General features: G+C 40.1%; 1 protein-coding gene across 8 annotated transcripts in view; it reads left to right on the plus strand.

The window, feature by feature from the left end:
* Nucleotides 1–21,276, plus strand: part of RPS6KC1 (ribosomal protein S6 kinase C1) — a 320,826-nt gene that overhangs the window by 179,909 nt on the left and 119,641 nt on the right. For 2 of the 8 annotated variants that reach the window (XM_086694895.1, XM_086694894.1), the window contains exons 11-12: nucleotides 374–503; nucleotides 5,102–6,845. In XM_086694895.1, coding sequence (XP_086551021.1) covers nucleotides 374–503; nucleotides 5,102–5,325 — 354 coding nt within the window. In that variant the 3' untranslated portion in view covers nucleotides 5,326–6,845. Of the gene's footprint in view, nucleotides 1–373; nucleotides 504–5,101; nucleotides 6,846–8,573; nucleotides 8,759–21,276 lie in introns of those variants that run through there. The other 6 variants (XM_086694891.1, XM_086694892.1, XM_086694889.1 and 3 more) reach the window with 5 other exon arrangements.

The following is a 21,276-nucleotide window of genomic DNA, read 5'->3' on the forward strand; positions in this document are numbered from 1 at the left end:
ATGTTGCTAAGATAGCTCCTGCATTCGTGCCTTGTTTATAACAATTTACAAATGTTTTAAAAGCATTAATGTCTCTTTTTTTAAACCTTATCCAAAGATGAAAGAATAAATTACTTTTTTCGGAGTTAGGGGCCATCAGAAATAATAGAAGTCTTCCATATTTTTAATCCTCCGAGTTTTTGAGATCGAGAGTCGATTTCTACTCTAGGAGCATCTATACAGTTTCCATTTGCCATCAGCTAGGTTCTCCCATCAAAATAAATGGAAGCAGAAAATGCTTTAGTGAAACAAAGGAAATGTGCAAGCATTTTTTCTTTTTCTATTTTCCTACTTCCCCTTTTTCCTTCTGGTTCCCTTATAACCTGAACCTCAGACGAAGGACTGCAACAACACCAGGATGGGGAGCGGGTCACCAGGATCAAAGCGCAATCAAGATGACATCACTCCCTGGAACTGGATTTGGACTCACCAACTCCCTGGGCTCATAACAGGAACTCATGCAGGTGAGACTGAAGAATGACTTCCTGTGTAGGACCGGTAGGAAATCTGCAAGTACTTAGAGCTGGCCACTGCAGAGCTTCCTTCCAGAAGTGCCCTGTGACAGGAAAGTAGGACCTCACAACTAAGGGGAAGCTCCCAGCCCTGCCACATGATTTTGGTTCCTTGGATTCAGGACAGTAATGTCAACAGATGGTTGCTGTGTCAGTGTGTTGACATAGCTCCATTGCTTCAGCTCCCTTTTTCTCTCTATAGATTTGATTGGAACTTGTGCTTAATGTAGATGTATCATTCGTAATCATGGTGGACATGAATTATTATAGTAGTAAACACATAGGATATGGCTTTGGGGTGATGAACCCAAGTCTGTTTTTATTTGATGATGTGCATTAAAATATTAGTATTTTTAAATGCTGTGGGTGATACTGCTTTTTTGTTTTTTTTAATTTTTTAAATTATTTTTTTTAATGTTTATTTTTGAGAGACAGAGCATGAGTGGGGGAGGGGGGCAGAGAAAGAGAGGGGAGACACAGAATCCGAAGCCGGCTTCAGGCTTTGAGCTGTCAGCACAAAGCCCAACGCAGGGCTCAAACTCAGGAACCCTGAGGTCATAACCTGAGCTGAGGTTGGTCACTTAACTGAGCCACCCAGGTGCCCCTGTTGTTTTTTATTTTTTATTTTTATTTTTATTTTTTTCAACGTTTATTTATTTTTGGGACAGAGAGAGACAGAGCATGAACGGGGGAGGGGCAGAGAGAGAGAGGGAGACACAGAATCGGAAACAGGCTCCAGGCTCTGAGCCATCAGCCCAGAGCCTGATGCGGGGCTCGAACTCACGGACCGCGAGATCGTGACCTGGCTGAAGTCGGACGCTTAACCGACTGCGCCACCCAAGCACCCGTATTTTTATTTTTTTGAGCATATGTCCTGTGGGTCAAAACATGGAAGAACTTACCATTTTGTATTTTTCATTTGATTTTTTTTATTGTAGGAAAACATACATAATATAAAATTGACCATTTTAACTACTTTTAAGTACACAATTTAGTGGCATTAAGTACATTCCCCTTTTATCCAGCCATCACCACCATATGTATATCTCAGAACTTTGTAATTATCCCAAATTGTAATTCTACACCCATTAAACAGTACCTTCTCTTTCCCGTCCCCCTTCCTCCCAGCCCCTAGTAACCACTGTTCTACTTTCTATCTCTATGAATTTGGCTCTTTGAGGTCTCTCATAGAAGTGGAATCCTATAATATTCATTCATCCTTTTGTGTCTGGCTTAATTTCACTTATAACGTTTTCAAGGTTCATTCATACTATAGCGTATATCAGAATTTCATTCCTTTTTAAGGCTGAATAATGTTCCACTGTATGTATAGACCACATTTTGTTTAGCCATTCACCTGTCAGTGGACATTTGGGTATTTCTACCTTTTGGCTATTGTGAACAATCTCATTATGAACATTGATGTGTAAACATCTGTTCAAGTCACTACTCTCATTTGATTTTATATTTTTATATGAAATTACCAGTGTCATTATTTTATGATGCTTTTTATAAGCAGGTTGTCAATAATAAGTGTGATATAATGCCACCTATCTTAAGATAGGATATGAAAGTCTACCATTTCTATTACACAGAAGTAGAGTTAAGCTCCCGAAAAGTGAAAGAGAATGCCATCATTTTAGCAATTCAACTACGACATGAGTTAAAACTTTTTGAGACATAGTACTTTTCAACTTGTTATAACTGAACTCTTGATAACATATTTAAACTGCCTTTTAAACATTTACTTATTTAGTTAGTTATTTTAGAAAGAGAGCGTAAGTGGGGGAGGGGGCAGAGAGAGAGAGAGAGAGAGAAAGAGATAATCTTAAGCAGGCTCCAATGCTCAGCATGGAGCCTGACATGGGGCTCAATCCCACGCACGACCCTGGGATCATGACCTGAACCAAAATCAAGAGTGAGATGCTCAACCAACCGAACCACCCAGGCACCCCCTTTTAAACATTTTAAAACAGCTACATTCCTGTTGTGTTTTGACCCTCAAGTTTTTTCTATCATCTCTGATTTCAGTCATTGTGAACCACGATCGAGTTTTGCTTTCATATAATGGATGTATTGAAGAATATAAAATTATAAATAATACTTACACTATGGCCAGAAACACTACATTAGGACTTCATACATAGAATGCCCTCATTGAATTCGGTTGCCCATATTTATGAATCCAAGCAGAAAAAAATCTGACTGTATTAGTGAAAGGCTCTTGGCTTTGCAAGGGGCCCCTTGTAGCATCTTTATTTGACTCACTTAGGGAATGCTTTATAGCAGAAGCCAAGGCGTAAGCTGGATCATTTTTCTTCTTAAGAGTAATTGATTTAACCTCTGGGCTAGCTAAAGCTCTGGATAATGAAGCCTGGTATTTCAGGCTCTTTCTTTGAGGATTGTAGAAAATAATAGAAAGCCTTACAGTCGTGTCCTGGTCTGATCTCTGTGACTTACTAACATTTTTACCTTAATCAAAGAACAATATTCTAGATCTATTCCCCCACTTACAGAATGAAGGGGTAGGTAAGTTCTAAGCTCCACAGCATGTGGACTTTCTGTTTTTCAGAGTGAGCTAAGTTGATAAACTAACATCGGAGAAAGACAAGGTTAGTGCAAATCTTAAATTCGTGCTTAACTGTTTCCTTATAATTTTGTTTTCTAGTAAATACCACATACTTGGGTCGCTGCCGTCTACCCTCTCAGCAGCATAGCCCTCAGTGGTTATGTGGCTATAAAAATTATAAATAGAATGCAACATTAAAAGGTTATTTCTCAGTGAGCTCTACACTGGAAAAGGAGAGTTGAAGGTCCAGAAAGAAGTACCAAGAGGTGAAAGGAGGTTCGGACACACCTACATTTGCTCACTTCTTAGACCTTTCTCAAAAGCTGTGGTGGTATTTCTACCCCTGTTGCCCTCATCCATCATCTGTTATGTGTTTATTTGACTCAGTTCTTTGGCAGGCATAATCAGAGTACAAAATTGATACTTTCTCTTCCTGTTTAATGCAGAACATTAACCTCTACCAGCCTAGGTAATTTGGACTTTTGAGTATTTGATGTCTACTCAGCTCATTTTAAGGATTTCATATGAAGTCCTTATGCTGAAGGGTTACTAAATGGTAAAAGCTGTGAAGTCAGCTCTTTCTAAATAAAGTTGTAAACATAAGAGCAGCAGGGAAATGGGAAGCAAAGTACTACGGTCACTTTTTGTGACTCGGAATCACTTGTTTTCTCAAGGACAGTAAATCGGAAACTGGAGAACAAGCTTCCTCTTTGGGAAGATTTACAGTAGTGGGGATATATAGTCAGATGGTGTGGCTTTGCATTTTTTGGCCTTATCCCATGACTTCTTTCCTTGATCCAGGGATCTCACCTCAGGGAGGAAGAGAGGCAGCAAAGATTTGTGGAGGTGGAAGAGAGAAAGTAACTTGAATGAGGTAGTCGAGGGAAATGAAGCAGGGCACTTGTCAGCCGTGCTGGCCCTGGTGTCTGGAGCACTAGAGAGCCTGCTTTGTTGAGCTAGATTTAAAGGGCAATCCTTTGTTCTTCTCCCAGGAAGAGGTAGGCAGAAAGTGAAACTATTCCTGCTATTCCAGGAAAAGAGATAGTGAACTGCCTTTTTGGAAAAGATTAAGTGACAAGCTTGTCAGAGTCTGTTCTGTCTCCATCTCCTTGCTGAAGACAGCTGGTACGGCTGGTAGAAGCCATGAGTGTCTGCAAAGAGTTACTGTGATTTCTTTGGGGCAGAAATCCCTCTCACTGAATGTTGCGAGAAAGTGTGACAAATGAACTCGCTTTTGGTCACGCTTTGAGTTGTTGGTATCCTGTCTTTGTAAGTCCCAAAGAAATTTCATATCAAAAAGCTATCTCTTCTAGTCATGTTGATCAAATTCCTCCTAGAGCTAGTCCACAAGGCAGTAGTCCGACCAGCCTCACCAAAAAAAGGCAAGTGTAAAGGGGTTCAAATCTATTTCAGCGGTAATGGTGTGGTGTGATGTTGCCTTTTTCACATGGGAGAGATCCATAAAATTGGCTCAAGAGTGACAGATAGAAAACAAGAAGAGAAGGAGGTGTAGTGTTGGCAAAACAAAAGAAAACTCATGCAACTATTCGGTCTCTTGGGCTTGTTCTGGAAAGGAAATGCGTTAAATATTTGAAGAATCTGTCTTCAGCAAAAAGATTCTGAATGACTGAGAGAACTTTAAAACCGAGGCCCCCGGCCCTTACCATGCTCTCCCACTGTTTTCTCATTTTTTCTTTTTCCTCTCTTCGTCTCCTCTTCATCTACCCTTCTTCCCTGTTCTGGACTTCTCTGGTCACTGAACAAAAGAAATGGTGCCTATCTTCAAGGACCTTGTAAAACCCAGGGGAAGGAAAGCATAAATAATAAGTAGGGCAGAATGTTGTAAGTGTTATAAGGTACAAATAGAGGTATGGTGAGCACACAAAGGAGAGATCTGAGGAACCGCAGGAAAGCTTCTTGTATTGGAGCAGTAGCCTGAAGTTTGAATAGTATTTTTAAACATAAGGATTTTTTTTTTAAGATTTTGTTTGGGGAGAAGGAAAAATTCCAGGGGAACAGCAACGACAACAACAACAACAAAACAACCCAAACCCAAAAACAATTGTGTGCAAAAAAACCTGGAGATGGGGAAAAGTGAAGCTGTGCATATTGTTTTGGCTGGTGTGTAGATACATGCATTTGAAAGGTAAGTTGGGGCCAGAGGCATTAAATGCCTGGCTGAGACGGTTGAGTTTCATTCTCTAGGTTGTAGGGAACTAGTGAAAGTTCTTAGCTGACGTTATTGCAGCCTGCTGTTGAAAAGATAATTTTAGGGTTAGAATGGAGAATAAATTGGAGAGAGCATGGTTAGAGGCAGAGAGATCAGTTCAGAGTTATTGCAGAAATTCAGGCAAGAGATAAAGTCCTGAATTAAGGTGGTAGAAAACAAAGGAGGGGGTACATCATCGTCCTCTTGTCCATGTCTCTTGTGTATAGAGTAGAGTTTCCCTATCAAATAATTGCTTTCCTTGTTTCTTGAAGCCAGTTTATACTAGGAGATTATGGATTTGTTGTTTTTAAAATCACCCCCAAGGAATCTCCAGAGAGACAAACCAGTGGTTGATAATGATATTGACTATTCATAGCTTAAAACCCCCCAGGTCCCAACTCCATTTCTTTTTATCATTTTGTGGCACTCCTTCCCATCCTTTGCTTTTAAACAGTTGGTTTGCTTTTATATGGCTAGTCCTCCATTCTTGCTCTTAGAAGGCATTACATTCTGCCAGGTGACTGCTCTTTGTCCCAGACCTCTGACACATATTTAGCTTAGCTCAGTGGTTGTCAAAAAGCGGTCCCAATCTGGGTCAAGGGAATAGGGTGATTTTTACTGTTCTTGCAACTTTTCTTCAAGTTTGAAATGATTGCCAAATACAGAAGTTTTCAGCAAAACGAAAGAAAAAGTGATCCTCAGACCATCAACATTAGCACCATGTGGGAACTTGTTAGAAATGCAAATTCTCAGGCCCTGTCTCAAATCTACTGACTCAGAACTCTGGGGGCTGACACAGGAGTCTGTCTTAAGCTCTTCCCGGTGATTCTGATGCATGGTTAAATTTGAGGACCACTGGCTTAGTTTAATGGAAACTCATTGCCTCTGCCTTGTATGATCTTATGCAACCCTCCTTGTGATATGTGTTTGGGGTTTGATGACATCTCCCAACACTTAGAATGTTTCCCAGGAGGCTGGCCCAGGGAGGCCTTGCGTCAACGGGACTCACCCGAAGTGAGGACAGGAGGAAGGGAAATGGCAAGGGAATAGCCAATTGCATAAAGAAAAAGAGGGGGTGAGAGGAGGAGCGCAGGAGGAGTGATTCGGTTCCCTCAGAGACACGCAGCCAAGCCTGTCTCGGTTATCTGGATTCAAATAACCCACCCTTTGTTATAGATAGTGCTCTTCTCTCAAATCCCTTTTTGAAATAGAATAGACACCGCATTATGCTGACAATTCTTTTCATTACGCGTTGTATCCCTTTGGGTTATTTGCTCCTTCTTAAAGCAGAGCCACAGCAGAAATTTACTATTTACTCCCTGCATTGTCCAAAATCTGAATGTGAAGATGCTAAGCTAAGTTTAGGAAAGACCCCAGAATGTTCTCATCGGATTCTGAGGTGCGGCAGAGCTCTCTCAGCGAAGAGAATAAACAGTATTCTCTTTAGAACTGAGGGACCCAGCTGGGGGTGGTTTCTCGGTGGACTCGGCTCTGCCTTTTGAAAACGGGCATCAGGCTTCACAGGAGGGAAGTGAAATGTCCTAGATGTTCCCTGAAGGTTAAGTGTGTGCATGGGTGGGGGTAGGGGTTGGGGGGTGCTGTGAGGGGGGTCATCCACTGTCCTCTTACTCTTCACTTTAAGGCTCTGTTGTTTATAAGGTACCTCGATTATTAGGTAAGATGATTCATAAAGTTTATTTTGACCAAATGGATATTTGACCGCTCGTGAGCACGTGCAGAATGTTTAGATAATTTTGCCTTTTCAGTAGGTGGGATTTCAGGGACGGCGGGTGTTTCATCTGTCTCTGTGCTCTCGCTATGCCCGGACTCAGCCTCACATTGCTTAAAGTGCCATTGACAGGACATGCTTCAAGCTTTTTCCAGGGGTGGGCAGGGGTTCCCGCTAATGCCCACCCCTCCCCTCGCACCGCCCCTGATGGTGACGAGGGGCACACCGCGGTGGTTCCGGTTAGGGAGGATGGGATCTGGTGAACAGAGAGAGGCCACCTTGCCCCTGAAAGAATCAACTCTCCTGTTGGGAAATGACCTTTGGGGCTCTTTCCCCGTATCTTCTGACTGCAGAGGCCAGTACTCTTTTGGGTGTAGGGCCCTGAGCAGCTCTTGGCAAATGTGATATGGGCAGAGGGGATGCTGCATAGAACTTGATATTTTGTGAAAGATGAAATGCTGCCTGTTTCTTATACTCTCACCTCTTCAGGCCCTAAGCTTAACTCAGTTCAACACCCCCTGCCCCCTGCCAGGCCATACTTCTGCCTAATAATGATGCCAGTGGTACCTGAAGACTCACTCAGGCTAGGTTCACTTCGGCATCAAAAGTCACTGTAGGGCACAGGGCTTCCTTTCACCTGTACCCTATTCCTGGGGCCAAAACACCGCAGTTGTCCTTTCTTGATTGTAAGGATCTCCCCCAGACTGCCGGTCTGGGTCTCACCCTCACCGCTTAGTTGGCCTTCCTGGCGCTGGTGAGTCTTGGCACCCAGAAAGCCGAAAGCAACAGCCATCCTGATGCTGCCACTCTCCGTCCCTCTGCTGCAGATTGAAGCTATATCCAGTAGCTTATCTCCACTGTGGGCTATCATGGTTTGCGGGAGAGGAGGGGTGAGCGTCGCTGCCTGCTGCAGCTGTCTCCTTTTGAATCAGCTACCCCCGCTCCCCAGGTGCCAAAATAGCTCGCTGGGTTGAGAACGCTCCCCATCTCTACCTCTCCCGCCCATTGCAGCGCTGGTAGCAGCTTTCCAACGAGCCTTTTGTTGCGGAAGCTCTAAATCCATGGTAGGGAAATTACCAAGAGACCCTTCCACCGTCTGCCCTCCCTCCCCTTGCTCCGTCTCTTTCTTTCCTTCCTTTGTCTCCTTCCGTAGCTAGGGTCAGAATCCCTAGCCAGACTGAGAACATGGTTGCTATTCCAGGACCCAGATGCCAATATGTGGCAGCATCTGGCTTATTGGCAAGCGTCGCCAGCAGTTGTGCTGGCTGTGTCTAGGCCTGTCATGTGGCTGAGCCTGCTAATGGGGGCCCTGTCACAAAATGGAGTTTCTTTGAGAATATGGTCTCAACCAACGAGCCCACCAGAAAGCAGTGAGCTGTACTGAGAGGACATGAATTATTGGACAGGGTGACTGCCTACTGTAGCTTTGATGCTGATCCTGGACCGTTCCGCAGAAATCCCTGTTTTATGTTGTTGGAGTCTGCTCCTCCTGTAACCTTAACTTCTTCCTGTTAGTGTTTCAGGTGCCTTAAGGCATGGAGCTCCTTGAAAGAGAAACACAAATCACGAAAACGTTGAGATAAAATCCTGCTCCTCAGAGGCGCCTGTTTGGCACGGGGAGCGCATGATAACAGCTTGCTTTAGAAAGGTGACATTTCTGCTGAAGGCTGAATAATAAAAAATGCATTTTTAAAAACTCAGCTCTTCTGTGTCTTCTGATGGTTGACTTTTGAAGTGAAGGCCATTTCTTCAATGTGAAGGGTCAGTTTCCAGGCTAGCCTCTCCAACCCCCAAACAAGGGCCTATTAACTCTTGTCATCACTGATGAGACTGAGGAACTTTTAAAGTTAATTATCACATAATAGGGCTGTTAGTACTTTTTTCCAAGGTGCAAACACAGAGTGCTCAGAATGTGTCAAGCACTGTCGGAGGCGTTGAGGGGCAGAGACAGATGAAGAGCATGTGATTCCTGCCCCCGTGATGCAGGTCGTTGGTGACCAGAGTGCATATACCTCCATTATATTCTTTCTTCCCTACAGCCTATACAGTTGGACAGGGCGGGTGATATGCTTGTGTTTTACAAATGGAGAAACTCAAATCCCAAGAAGTTGATTTGCCCCAGTTGGCTTGACGAGCTAATAAGAGCTGTGATTGGAAACTAAGTAGTTGTAGTTCTGCTTCATTGAGTGGATGTGTATTGCATTCTCAGGTTACGAACTCCGAAAGGCAGAAGCTGTGTCTTTAACTTTTTGCAACCTGCCCCCAATTAGCAGCCTCCACTCAACGCATGACCCCCTCACTCTCCCAGACACACACACACAAAAATATATATATATATATATTTATATATAATATATATTATATTTATATAATATATATTATATTTATATAATATATATATTTATATTTATATATATAAATGATGGATGTATGTATGTATTTATGTATAAATACAGGGACTCTTTACAAACTGAAGCCAAGTTTTCCCTGTGACTTGCTGAAAGGAAGGAACCAAAAGGAAGAACATAGCAAAAATCAGCTTGAATTAAAAGATGATAATGATCCTGGGAAGATGGTGGTGGTAATGGCAGTAGCCTACCACCTACATAATCCCACATAAAAACATACAGAGACATGTAGTAAAATCAAAATTGATAGACCGCCTCTACAACAAAACCAGGTGGCAGGATGCCACAAATCTCAAAATGCAGGTATTTGGGGACAAAATACCAGTAACCATAAGACTTGCATGAGATGGGCATCTGTGTGGGAGACAAAAAGAAGCCACAGTATAGCTCTTCACTGTGTCTGAGAACAGCACCCCAAATAGCCAACCCCAAATAGTTTAACTAGGAAACTCAGACCAATTTGAGAACAGCAGCTGAAGGTGAAGGCATGTTGCCTGTTCTAATACCCGCTGAGCGCAAAGGGCTTGTCATAAGGGATTAAAGGCGCCGGCCCTTTGAACCCTCAAAATTGACCGGCCAGAGCTGCCTTCTAGTATCGGGCCCTTCACTGGGAAGTTACTGGGAATGGTATCAAAATTGAACTGGGTAGGGGCAAGAGAAAGGCCCAATTCAAAGGAAGGGAAGAACAGCCAGGAAATTTCAAAGCAATGTGTCATTTTTTTTTTTTTTTAACAGTTCACACAAACAACAGAAGAGGGAGCTCTGTGAAGTTAGAGCTTTTTAAAAAATTTAGCTTGATTCATTCTCATAGTTTAGGAAAACTAATTTCACGTTAAAAATGCACAACAGGGGCGCCTGGGTGGCGCAGTCGGTTAAGCGTCCGACTTCAGCCAGGTCACGATCTCGCGGTCCGTGAGTTCGAGCCCCGCGTTGGGCTCTGGGCTGATGGCTCGGAGCCTGGAGCCTGTTTCCGTTCTGTGTCTCCCTCTCTCTCTGCCCCTCCCCCGTTCATGCTCTGTCTCTCTCTGTCCCAAAAATAAATAAACGTTGAAAAAAAAAAATTTAAAAAAAAAAAATGCACAACAGAAGAGAACATCAAGTCCCATGCAAAGTTATTATAAGAGAAAGAGAATTAGGATTAGAATAATATTCTTATGAACAGTGAAAATATTCCAGGGGTGCCTGGGTGGCTCAGTCGATTCAGAGTCCGACTGTGGATTTCGGCTCAGGTGATGATCTCACAATTCATGGGATCAAGCCCCATGTCGGGCTCTGAGCCGACCGTGTGGAGTCTGCTTGGGATGGGATTCCTGCTTGGGATGGGTTCTCTCTCTCCCTCTGGCTCTCTGCCCCTCCCCCACTCACATGCTTGTTCTCTGTCTCAAAATAAATAAATGAACTTTTAAAAGTAATTCCAGAAATATGTGCTTACAAAATAGACCAAAATTAATTTACTACTCCAAAATGAACTGAAGGACATTAAGAAAGTTAAATAAGACATGAAAGAATAACCCAAGTTGTAATTAGAAAATTCAGAAATGAGGTGGTAACTCAGGAGGGAATGAGAAATAAAAGAAAAAATTATTTTAGAAACGAAGACTAAACTAGAAAGGCCATAAGAGTGAATGAACACAACAGATAATGCCTTAAGAGAAATGTGATAGGAAAACAACTTTTTAATTGAAGGCTTAAAATTTTTTTCAGGTTCACAGAAAAACTAAAGGGAAGGTACAGAGATTGCCCTTATGCCCTTTGCCCCGCATGTGCATAGCCTCCCCCATTATCAGTATAGCCCACCAGAGGGGTACCTTTGTTAAAACTGGTGAACCTATTTTGCCACTTTGTCATAATCACCCAAAGTCCATAGTTTGTATTATGGTTCACTCTTGGTGTGGTACGTGCCTACCAGTTTGGACGAATGTGTAATGACATGTATCCATCGTTATGGTATAAAGACTATTTTCATGACTCAAAAAATCCTCTGTGCTCTGCCTGCTCATTCTTCCCCACCCACGTCTCACCTCTCCCCCCACCCACGCCACACCTGGTAACCACTGAATTTTACCATCTCCATGGTTTTTCTTTTTCCAGAATTTCACATAGTTGGAATTATATATTATGTAGCCTTTTCGGATTGACACCTTTCTCCTAGTAATTTGCTTCCTCCACATCTTCAGGGCTTGGTAGCTCATTTCTTCTTAAGTGCTGAGTAATATTCCATTGTCTGGATGTGCTACAGTTTATCGATCCATTCACCTACTGAGGGTCATCCTGGATACCACCAAGTTTTCCGATTATGAATAAAGCTATAAACATCTGTGTGCACGTTTTTGTGTGGACATAAGTTTTCAACTCCCCTGAGTAAGTAAAAGGGAGCACTATCACTGGATTGTATGGAAGAGTATGCCCATTGGGCATTCCCACCAGCAATAAGGTGATTTCCTGTTGCTCCACATCCTCACCAGCATTTGGTGGTGTTAGTGTCCTAGACTTGGGTCATTCTGACAGGTGTGTAGTGGTATGTCATCGTTTTAATTTGCATTTCCTGATGACCTATGATGTTGGGCATCTTTTCATATACTTACTTGCCATCTTTATATCTTTTTTTGGTGAGATGCCTGTTGAAGTCTTCGGCCCATTTTTTAATTGAGTTGTTCACTTTCTTATTGTTGAGTTTTAAGAGTTCTTTGTGTATTTTGGTGAGCAGTCTTTTTATCAGATATGTCTTTTGCAAATAGTTTTTCCCAGTCTGTGGCTTGTCTTCTCATTCTCTTGACATTGTCTTTCACAGAGCAGGAGCTTTGCATTTTAATGAAGTTAAGCTTATCAATTACTTCTTTCACGGATTGTGCTTTTGGTGTTGTATACTGAAGTCATTGCCATACCCGAGGTCATCTAGGTTTCTTTTCCTATGTTGTACTCTAGGAGTTTTATAGTTTGTATTTTACATTTAGGTCTGTGATCCATCTTTAGTTAGTTTTTGTAAAGGATATAAACTCTATGTCTAGATTTTTCTTTTTTTCCCCTTCCTCCCTTCCTTCTCTCCCTTCCTCCCTCCTCTCTTCCTCTTTCTCTCTTTCATGCAGATGTCCAGTTGTTCTAGCACTATTTGTTGAAAACACTATTCTTTCTCCATTCTATTGCCTTGGTTCCTTTGTCAAAGATTGGTTGACTTATTTACATGGTTCTATTTCTGGGCTGTGTGTTCCGTTCCATTCATCTATTTGTCTGTTCATTTGATACCACCGTGTTGTCTTGGTTACTGTAACTTCATACTAAGGCTTCAAGTGGTCTAATGTTGTTGTTCTTCAATATTGTGTTCACTATTCTGTGTATTTTGCCCATCCCTATAAACTTTAGAATCACTTTGTTGATATCCACAAAAATAACTTGCTGAGATTTTGATCGGGGTTGCATTGAATCTATAGATCAATGTGGGGAGAATGGACACCTTGACAGTATTGAGCCTTCCTATCCATGAATATGGAATGTCTTTCCATTTATTTATTTATTCATTTGATTTCATTCATTAGAGTTTTCCTTACATAGATATTGTGCTTTTTTTGTTCAGTTTATACTTAAGTATATAATTTGGGGGGGGGGGGGAAGGTGCTAATATAAATGTTATTGTGTTTTTAACTTCAAATTCTACTTACTCCTGCTGGTATATAGGAAATTGTATCCTGAAACCTTGCTGTAGTTATTAGTTCCAAGAGACTTTTGGTGATTTTTTTCAAATTTTTAAAATAGATGCCCATGTCATTTGTGAACAAATAGTTTTATTTCTTCCTGTCTCAACTGAACTTTTGTTTCTTTTTCTTGTATTATTGCATTAGCTAGACCTTCTAGTATGATGTTGAGAGTAGTGATGAGAGGAGACATCCTTACCTTGTATCTGATCTTAGCTGGAAAGCTTTGAATTTCTCACTATTAAGTATAATGTTAGCTGTAGGTTTTTTGTAAATGTTCACTATCAAGCTGAGGATTCTTCCCCTCAATTCCTACTTCACTAAGACTTTTTATCATGAATTTTGTCCACATTTACTGATATGATTGTATCGTTGTCATATCATTGTGATTTTTCTTTTTTAACCTGTTGATGTGATGGATTCATTAGTTTATTTTTGAATGCTAACTTGCGTACCTGGAATAAATCTCATTTGGACGTGGTGTATAAGTATTTTTATACATTTTTGAGATGCATTTTCTATTATGTTGTTGAGAAGTTTTGCATCTATGTTCATGAGAGATATTGGTCTGTAATTATTGGAATATCTTTGTCTGGTTTTGTTATTAGAATAATGCTGGCCTCATAGAATGAGTTGGGAAGTATTCCCTCTGCTTCTGTATTCTGAAAGAGATTGCAGGTAATTGGTACAGTTTCTTCCCAATTGTTTGATAGAATTCACCAGTGAACCCATTTGGGCCTAGTGCTTTCTGTTTCAGAAGTCTATTAATTACTGATTATTATTGATTCAATTTATTTAATAGATATAGGCCTATTCAGATTATCTAGTTTTTCTTGTATGAATTTTGGCAAGTTGTGTCTATCAAGGAATTGGTCCATTTTCATCTAGGTTGGCAAATTTGTGGGCATAGGGTTGTTCATAGTATACCTTTATTATCCTTTAAATGTTTATAAGGTCTGTAGTGATATCCCCTTTTTCATTTCTGATACTAGTAATTTTTGTCCTCTCTCTTTTTGTCTGGTGAGATGCTTCCAGATTTTATTGATCTTTTCAAAGAATCAGGTTTTTTTATTTTTCTTTTCTGTTAGCTTCCTGTTTTCAATGTCATTGATTTCTGCTCTAATTTTTATTATTTACTTCAGCTTACTTTGGATTTGATTTGCTATTCTTTTTATAGTTTCCTAAGATAGAAAGTTAGATGATCGATTTTAGATCATATATGCATCCAATGTTGTAAATTCTTTCTAAGTACTTTCACTGCATCCCACAAATTTTGGCTAAGTTGTATTTTCATTTAGTTCAAAATATTTTAAAATTTCTTTTGGGATATCTTCTTTGACCCATGAGTTATTTAGAAATGTTTTTTGTTTGTTAAATGTCCATGTATTTTGAGATTGTCCAATCATCTTTTGTTACTGATTTAATTAATATTTATATTATAGGGGTGCCTGGGTGGCTTGGTCGGTTAAGCATGTCCCTTCGGCTCAAGGTCATGATCTCAGAGTTCGTGAGTTTGAGCCCCGCATCTGGCTCTGTGCTGACAGCTCAGAGCCTGGAGCCTGTTTCAGATTCTGTGTCTCCCTCTCTCTGCCCCTCCCCTGCTCACACTCTGTCTCTCTCTCTCTCTCTCTCTCTCTCTCTCCAAAATAAATAAACATTAAAAAATTAAAAATATATATATTTATATTATATATTTTATATCATCTTTATATTTATTTAATTTTATTGTGGTTTGAAAGCAGACATATGATTTCTGTCTCTTAAATTTGTTTTATTGCCAGGAATGTGGTCTATCTTGGTGAATGCTCCATGTGAGTTTGAGAAGGATATATATTCCACTGTTGTTCAATTAAGTAGTCTATAGATGTCAATTATATCCAGTTGTTTGATGGTGGTGAATTCAACTTTGTCTTTACTAATTTTCTGCCAGCTGGTTCTGATAGAGGGATGTCAAACCCTGCAACTATGTTAGTGGATTCATCTGTTTCTCTTTGCAATTCTATTAGTTTTTGCCTCACATAGTTTGACGCTCTGTTTTTAGGCACATACACATTAAAGATTATAACATCTTCTTGGAGAATTTACCTCTTTATCATTATGTAATGCCTCTGTTTATCTCTGATAACTTTTCCTTTTTTGAAATCTGCTTTATCTGAAATTAATATGGCTACTCCTTTCTTTTCATTTATTAAAAAATTTTTTTTAAAAACACTTATTTACTATTGAGAGACAGAGAGAGACTGAGCATGAGCACGGGAGGGGCAGAGAGAGGAGGAGACACAGAGTCTGAAGCAGGCTCCAGGCTCTGAGCTGTCAGGACAGAGCCCAATGTGGGGCTTGTACTCAAACTGCAAGATCATGACCTGAGCCTAAGTCATCTGCTTAACCAACTGAGCTATTCAGGTGGTGCCCCTCCTCCTTTCTTTTAATTAGTGTTGACATGGTTTATTTTTCTCTGACCACTTAATTTTAATTTATATGTGTCTTTGTGTTTAAAGCGGGTTTCTTGTAGACAGCATATAGTTTGTTCTTGTTTTTGTGATTGACTCTGATAATCTTTTATTTTTTTTATTTTTTATTTATTTATTTTTTCAATATATGAAATTTATTGTCAAATTGGTTTCCATACCAACAGGCACATGAAAAGATGTTCAACGTCGCTCCTTGTCAGGGAAATACAAATCAAAACCACACTCAGATATCACCTCACACCAGTCAGAGTGGCCAAAATGAACAAATCAGGAGACTATAGATGCTGGAGAGGATGTGGAGAAACGGGAACCCTCTTGCACTGTTGGTGGGAATGCAAATTGGTGCAGCCGCTCTGGAAAGCAGTGTGGAGGTTCCTCAGAAAATTAAAAATAGACCTACCCTATGACCCAGTAATAGCACTGCTAGGAATTTATCCAAGGGATACAGGAGTACTGATGCATAGGGGCACTTGTACGCCAATGTTTATAGCAGCACTCTCAACAATAGCCAAATTGTGGAAAGAGCCTAAATGTCCATCAAATGATGAATGGATAAAGAAATTGTGGTTTATATACACAATGGAGTACTACGTGGCAATGAGAAAGAATGAAATATGGCCTTTTGTAGCAACGTGGATGGAACTGGAGAGTGTGATGCTAAGTGAAATAAGCCATTCAGAGAAAGACAAATACCATATGGTTTCACTCTGATAATCTTTTTTTTTTTTTTTTTTTTTTTTTTTTTTAAAATTTTTTTTTTTTTCAACGTTTATTTATTTTTGGGACAGAGAGAGACAGAGCATGAACGGGGGAGGGGCAGAGAGAGAGGGAGACACAGAATCGGAAACAGGCTCCAGGCTCCGAGCCATCAGCCCAGAGCCTGACGCGGGGCTCGAACTCCCGGACCGCGAGATCGTGACCTGGCTGAAGTCGGACGCTTAACCGACTGCGCCACCCAGGCGCCCCCACTCTGATAATCTTTTAATTAGGGCATTTAGATTATTGATGTAATCGGATTAATGTCTATCATATTCATTACTCTTTTCTATTTGTTGCCCTTGTCCTTTGTTCCTATTTTGGTCTTCTGGTCTTTTTCTGCCTGTTGTTTTAATTCAGCATTTTATGCAATTTTAATCTCTCTCCTTTCTTAGCATATTGGTCTTCCCTTCCCTCCCCTCCCCTCCCCTCCCCTCTCCTCCCCTTCCCTCCCCTTCCCTCCCCTTCCCTCCCCTTCCCTTCCTCTCTTTCTCTTTTTTAGTGATTGCCCTAGAGTTTGCAATGTACATTTTCAGCTAATCCAAGTCTACATATATATATATATATATATATATATATATATAATATCACTTCAGATAGTCTGAGTACTTCCTCTGTCCCTTGTATCATTGCTCTCATTCATTTTACTTATATAAGCGTGCGCGCACACACACACACACACACACACACACATCTATATACACACGTAATTGAATATGTTGTTGGTATTATTTTGAATAAATTGTCTGTTAGAATCAGTCAAGAATTAAATGAAGGTTTTTCAATTATTCCTTCTTTGTTGCTTTCTGTTAGTTTTGGTGAATCTGAGTTTCTGACCTATGTTATTTCCCTTTCCTCTAAAGAACTTTTAACATTTCTTGCAAGGCAGGTCTATAGGCAGAAAATTTCCTCAATATCTCTTTGTGAAAAGGTCTTTTTTCTTCTTCTTCTTCACTTTTGAATGTTAGTTTCTCAAGGTTCAGAATTCTATGTTGGTGGGTTTTTTTTCTCTCAATATTTTAAATATTCCACTCTGTTCTCTTCTTGCTTGAATAGTTTCTTTTTTTTTTTTAATTTAAAAGATTTTTTTTAAGTTTATTTATTTTGAGAGAGACAGAGCAAGCAGGGGAGAAGCAGAGAGAGAGAGGGAGAGGGAGAATTCCAAGCAGGCTCCTCACAGCCAGCACAGAGCCTGATGTGGGGCTCAAACACACAAACCGTGAGATAATGACCTGTGCCAAAAACCAAGAATCGGACACTTAACCAACTGAGCCACCCAGTGCCCTTGCTTGAATGGTTTCTTAGGAGAAGTTGGATATGATTCTTACCTTTGTTCTTCCATAGGAAGGTATTCTTTTACATAGCCTTCTTTCAGAGCTTTTCCTTGATCTTTTCTCTGGTTTAAAATGGTATATGTAGGTGTAGTATTTTGGTTTGGTTTGGTTTAGTTTGTGGTTTTTTGCATTTTTTCTGCTTGGTGTTGTCTGAGCTTCCTGGATCTGTGGTTTGATGTCTGACATTAATTTGGGGAGATTCTCCATAATTATTGTTTCAAAGATTTTTTTCTTTTCCTTCTCCTTCTGGTGTTCTCATTACATGTGTATCACACCTTTTGTATTTGCCCCACAGTCCTTGGATATTCTGGTTTTCTCAATATTTATTCTCTTTCCTTTTCAGTTTTCAAGGATTTTATTGATATATCCTCTAGCTCAGAGGTTTTTTACTCAGTGATGTCCTGTCTACTACTAAGCCCTTCAAACGTATTCTTCATTTCTGTTAACGGTGGTTTTGTTTTTTGTTTTTTGTTTTTATCTCCAGCATTTCTTTTTGCTTCTTTCTTAGGATTTCCATCTCTCTGCTTATATTGCCCATCTGTTCTTATGTACTGTCTACTTTATCCATTAAAGCCCTTACTGAATTAATCATAGTTGCTTTAAATTCCCAATGTGATAGCTCCAACATCCCTGCTATGTCTAGTTCTGGTGTTTTCTCTGTGTCTTCGAGTTGTGTTTTTTGCCTTCGGGTAGTCCCTGTAATTTTTTTTCATGATAGCTGGACATGAAGTACTGGATAAAATGCCTGGCTATGAATAGGCCTTTAGTAGTGTAATGGTGAGGTGTGAGGTATGAGGAAGTATTCTATAGTCCTACAATGAAATCTCACTCTTTCAGTGAGACTGTGCCTCTGGACTGTGAACTTCACAAGAGTTTCTCAGTTTTTTTCAACCTCTCTAGGTAGGACAGGATGGCTAGAGTGGACTGGAGTTGAATATTTCCCTTCTCCCACATAGAAGGCTAGAGGTGATTGCGGTTGGGTATTTCCCTTCTCCAGGTCAGTTGGCTCTGATAATACCCCAGCAGGTTAGGCTCTGGTTAACTAGTTTCCCCTGAAGGGCAGGTCTTGTTAAGAAGAACAGAGTGCTCTGGCGTATTTCAAAATGATTTATTTCCCCCTCCCTTGCTAGAAGCACAGAAGTGCAAGGGGATTTTTCTCCAGTATTTACTGTGGGAACTCGGTCAAGTTGCTGGAAGTATATTTCACAATGTTGTGGAATATCGTTACTGAATCCCCTGGAGTTTTTAACTCTCAGACCTGTTTTCACTGAGCCTCCATCAGTTTGTCAATTACAGTTTAGGTTTTCCTATTCTGGTATTGTTCCCACAGTGTTTTACACTTGTAAGCCTCTCTCTGGTAACCTATGACTTCACTTGTCTTTCTTTTCAGTCTGGGGGCATCAGGTTGCCTTGTGTATCATACACTCTCTTACAGATTCCAAAAGAGTTGTTGGTTTTCCAGTCTGTTCAGAATTGTTATTCGGATGGAGTGGTAATTTCTAAGATACTTACATGCGGAACTGGAAACTAGAAGTCAGAACATTTTTAAAAATAAAAAAATTAAGAAAGAGGGGCGCCTGGGTGGCTCAGTCAGTTAAGCATCTGACTTTAGCTCAGGTCACGATCTCATGGTTTGTGAGTTTGAGCCCTGTGTCGGGCTCTGTGCTAACAGCTCAGAGCCTAGAGCCTGCTTCAATTTCGGTGTCTCCTCCTCTCTCTGCTCCTCCCATGCTCATGCTCTGTCTCTCTCTGCCTCTCAATAAAAAATTAACATTAATTTTTTTAATTAAGAGAGATAAAAAGGATTAAAGAGAAAGTGGTGTATATTGAAGTAGGCAAAGAAAATCAAACATATGGTTGTTGGAGATCACAAAGAAAACCAAAGCAAGGCAACTGAACTGTAAAGATGAATTCAAGAAAACTTTTTTGAAATTAAAAAAAATTGAAGCTACATGGAAAGAGCATACTGCATACCTGAGAATGTTGACAATATGATTAACACAGAAAAAAAAATGAGCTTCTAGAATAAAAAGTGCACATGACTTACAAGAGAGAAAAGTTAGCTTATAATTACACTTCTCAACAGCAGTGCTTTATTGAGAGAAAAATGAAACAACATATTTAAAGTAAGGAAAGAAAATGTGAGCGAAGGATTTTATACCCAGCAAAACTGACTCTAAGAATAAAGGGCACAAATAGTTATCAACATGCAAACATTCAGGGAATATTGTTCCCATGAGCTCTTCCTGAGGAATCTAGTAGAATGTATTGTAAATGACTGAAACAATGAGAAAGACACCAACATAAGAACTTACAACATTAAATAGTGTCCTGGACCATGGGGGAGAGTATAGTGTGCAATGGCTACATGGTCTCAATGTGTAGATGTAATAAACTTTTATTTTAATGGAGAAAGTAGGAAGGTATATGCAAAAACACTTAAATGTTTTTGAGAATCATATTGGTGGTGATATTAGTATTGTCATTCTGAGATTGTTGCTGTGCAATGTCAGAACAGTAATGTTGGGATGTTTTAATTCTGTCATTCCCTCTGCTTTTAAGAACCCAAGTTCTCAGAATGCAAGACAGGAGATTCCACTGTTATAGAGTGGTTAAGTAAAAACTCCATAGTATTGAATCTGCATAGAAAGTACAATATACATTTATGAGATGTTTTTATCTTCGAATCATAATATTTCGTAGTTCATTCTGCTGAAAAGTTCTAGAAACAATGTCTAATTTAGCAAAGAGCATCCCCAACACCCAGATTGTGGTTTTGAAACACTCATTTCTCTGTAAAAGAAATTAGGGCTTCTTGGAGAATAAGTCTAGGGCAGGAAGTCTAGAAAATGAAGTTGGAACATGTTAGATAACAAGGAAACTATCAAAGACTTCTGAGGTCATGTCAGAAAGACTCAGCCTCCTACTGGTCAAGATGGGACAGTTTGACCTTCAGTAATGATAAAAATTGAAACCTGCCATGTATGTTTAAATTCATGATTTGATAATATTAGAGAGAATTGATCATTGGGGCACCTGGGTGGCTCAGTCAGTTAAGTGTCTGACTCTTGGTTTCATTTCAGGTTATGTTCTCACGTTTGTGAGTTTGAGCCTGCGTCAGGATCTGTGCTGACAGTGCAGAACCTGCTTGGGATTCTCTCTTTCCCTCTCTCTCTGCTCTCCCCTGCTGGCTGTCTCTGTCTCTCTCTCAAAATAAATAAACTTAAAAAAAAAAAAAAAAGAACTGATCTCCTTCAGGAAAGGTAAACCAATTCATATCTTGAAAACTGGGAAATAAAAGGAAAGAATTAAGCATTTACCCTGGTTTTTATATGAACTGTGCCACTTGGTATCCAAATAGTAAATTAAGGGCACAGTATCTTATAAAACTATTCTAATTACAAAATGAAAAAGAAATGATAGAATATCACCATTTTGCAACCCCCGCTGGACACATACAGGCATTCAGCATCAATAGTGGCACAGATTAAAAACCGAAAGATAACCAGACATTATGGGCCTTCTGTAGTATTGCTGGACACTACCTATAGTCTTGCTAA

The sequence above is a fragment of the Puma concolor genome, chromosome E4 (assembly GCF_028749965.1).
Source record: "Puma concolor isolate L17-30 chromosome E4, mPumCon1.1.hap2, whole genome shotgun sequence".
NCBI lineage: Eukaryota > Metazoa > Chordata > Mammalia > Carnivora > Felidae > Puma > Puma concolor.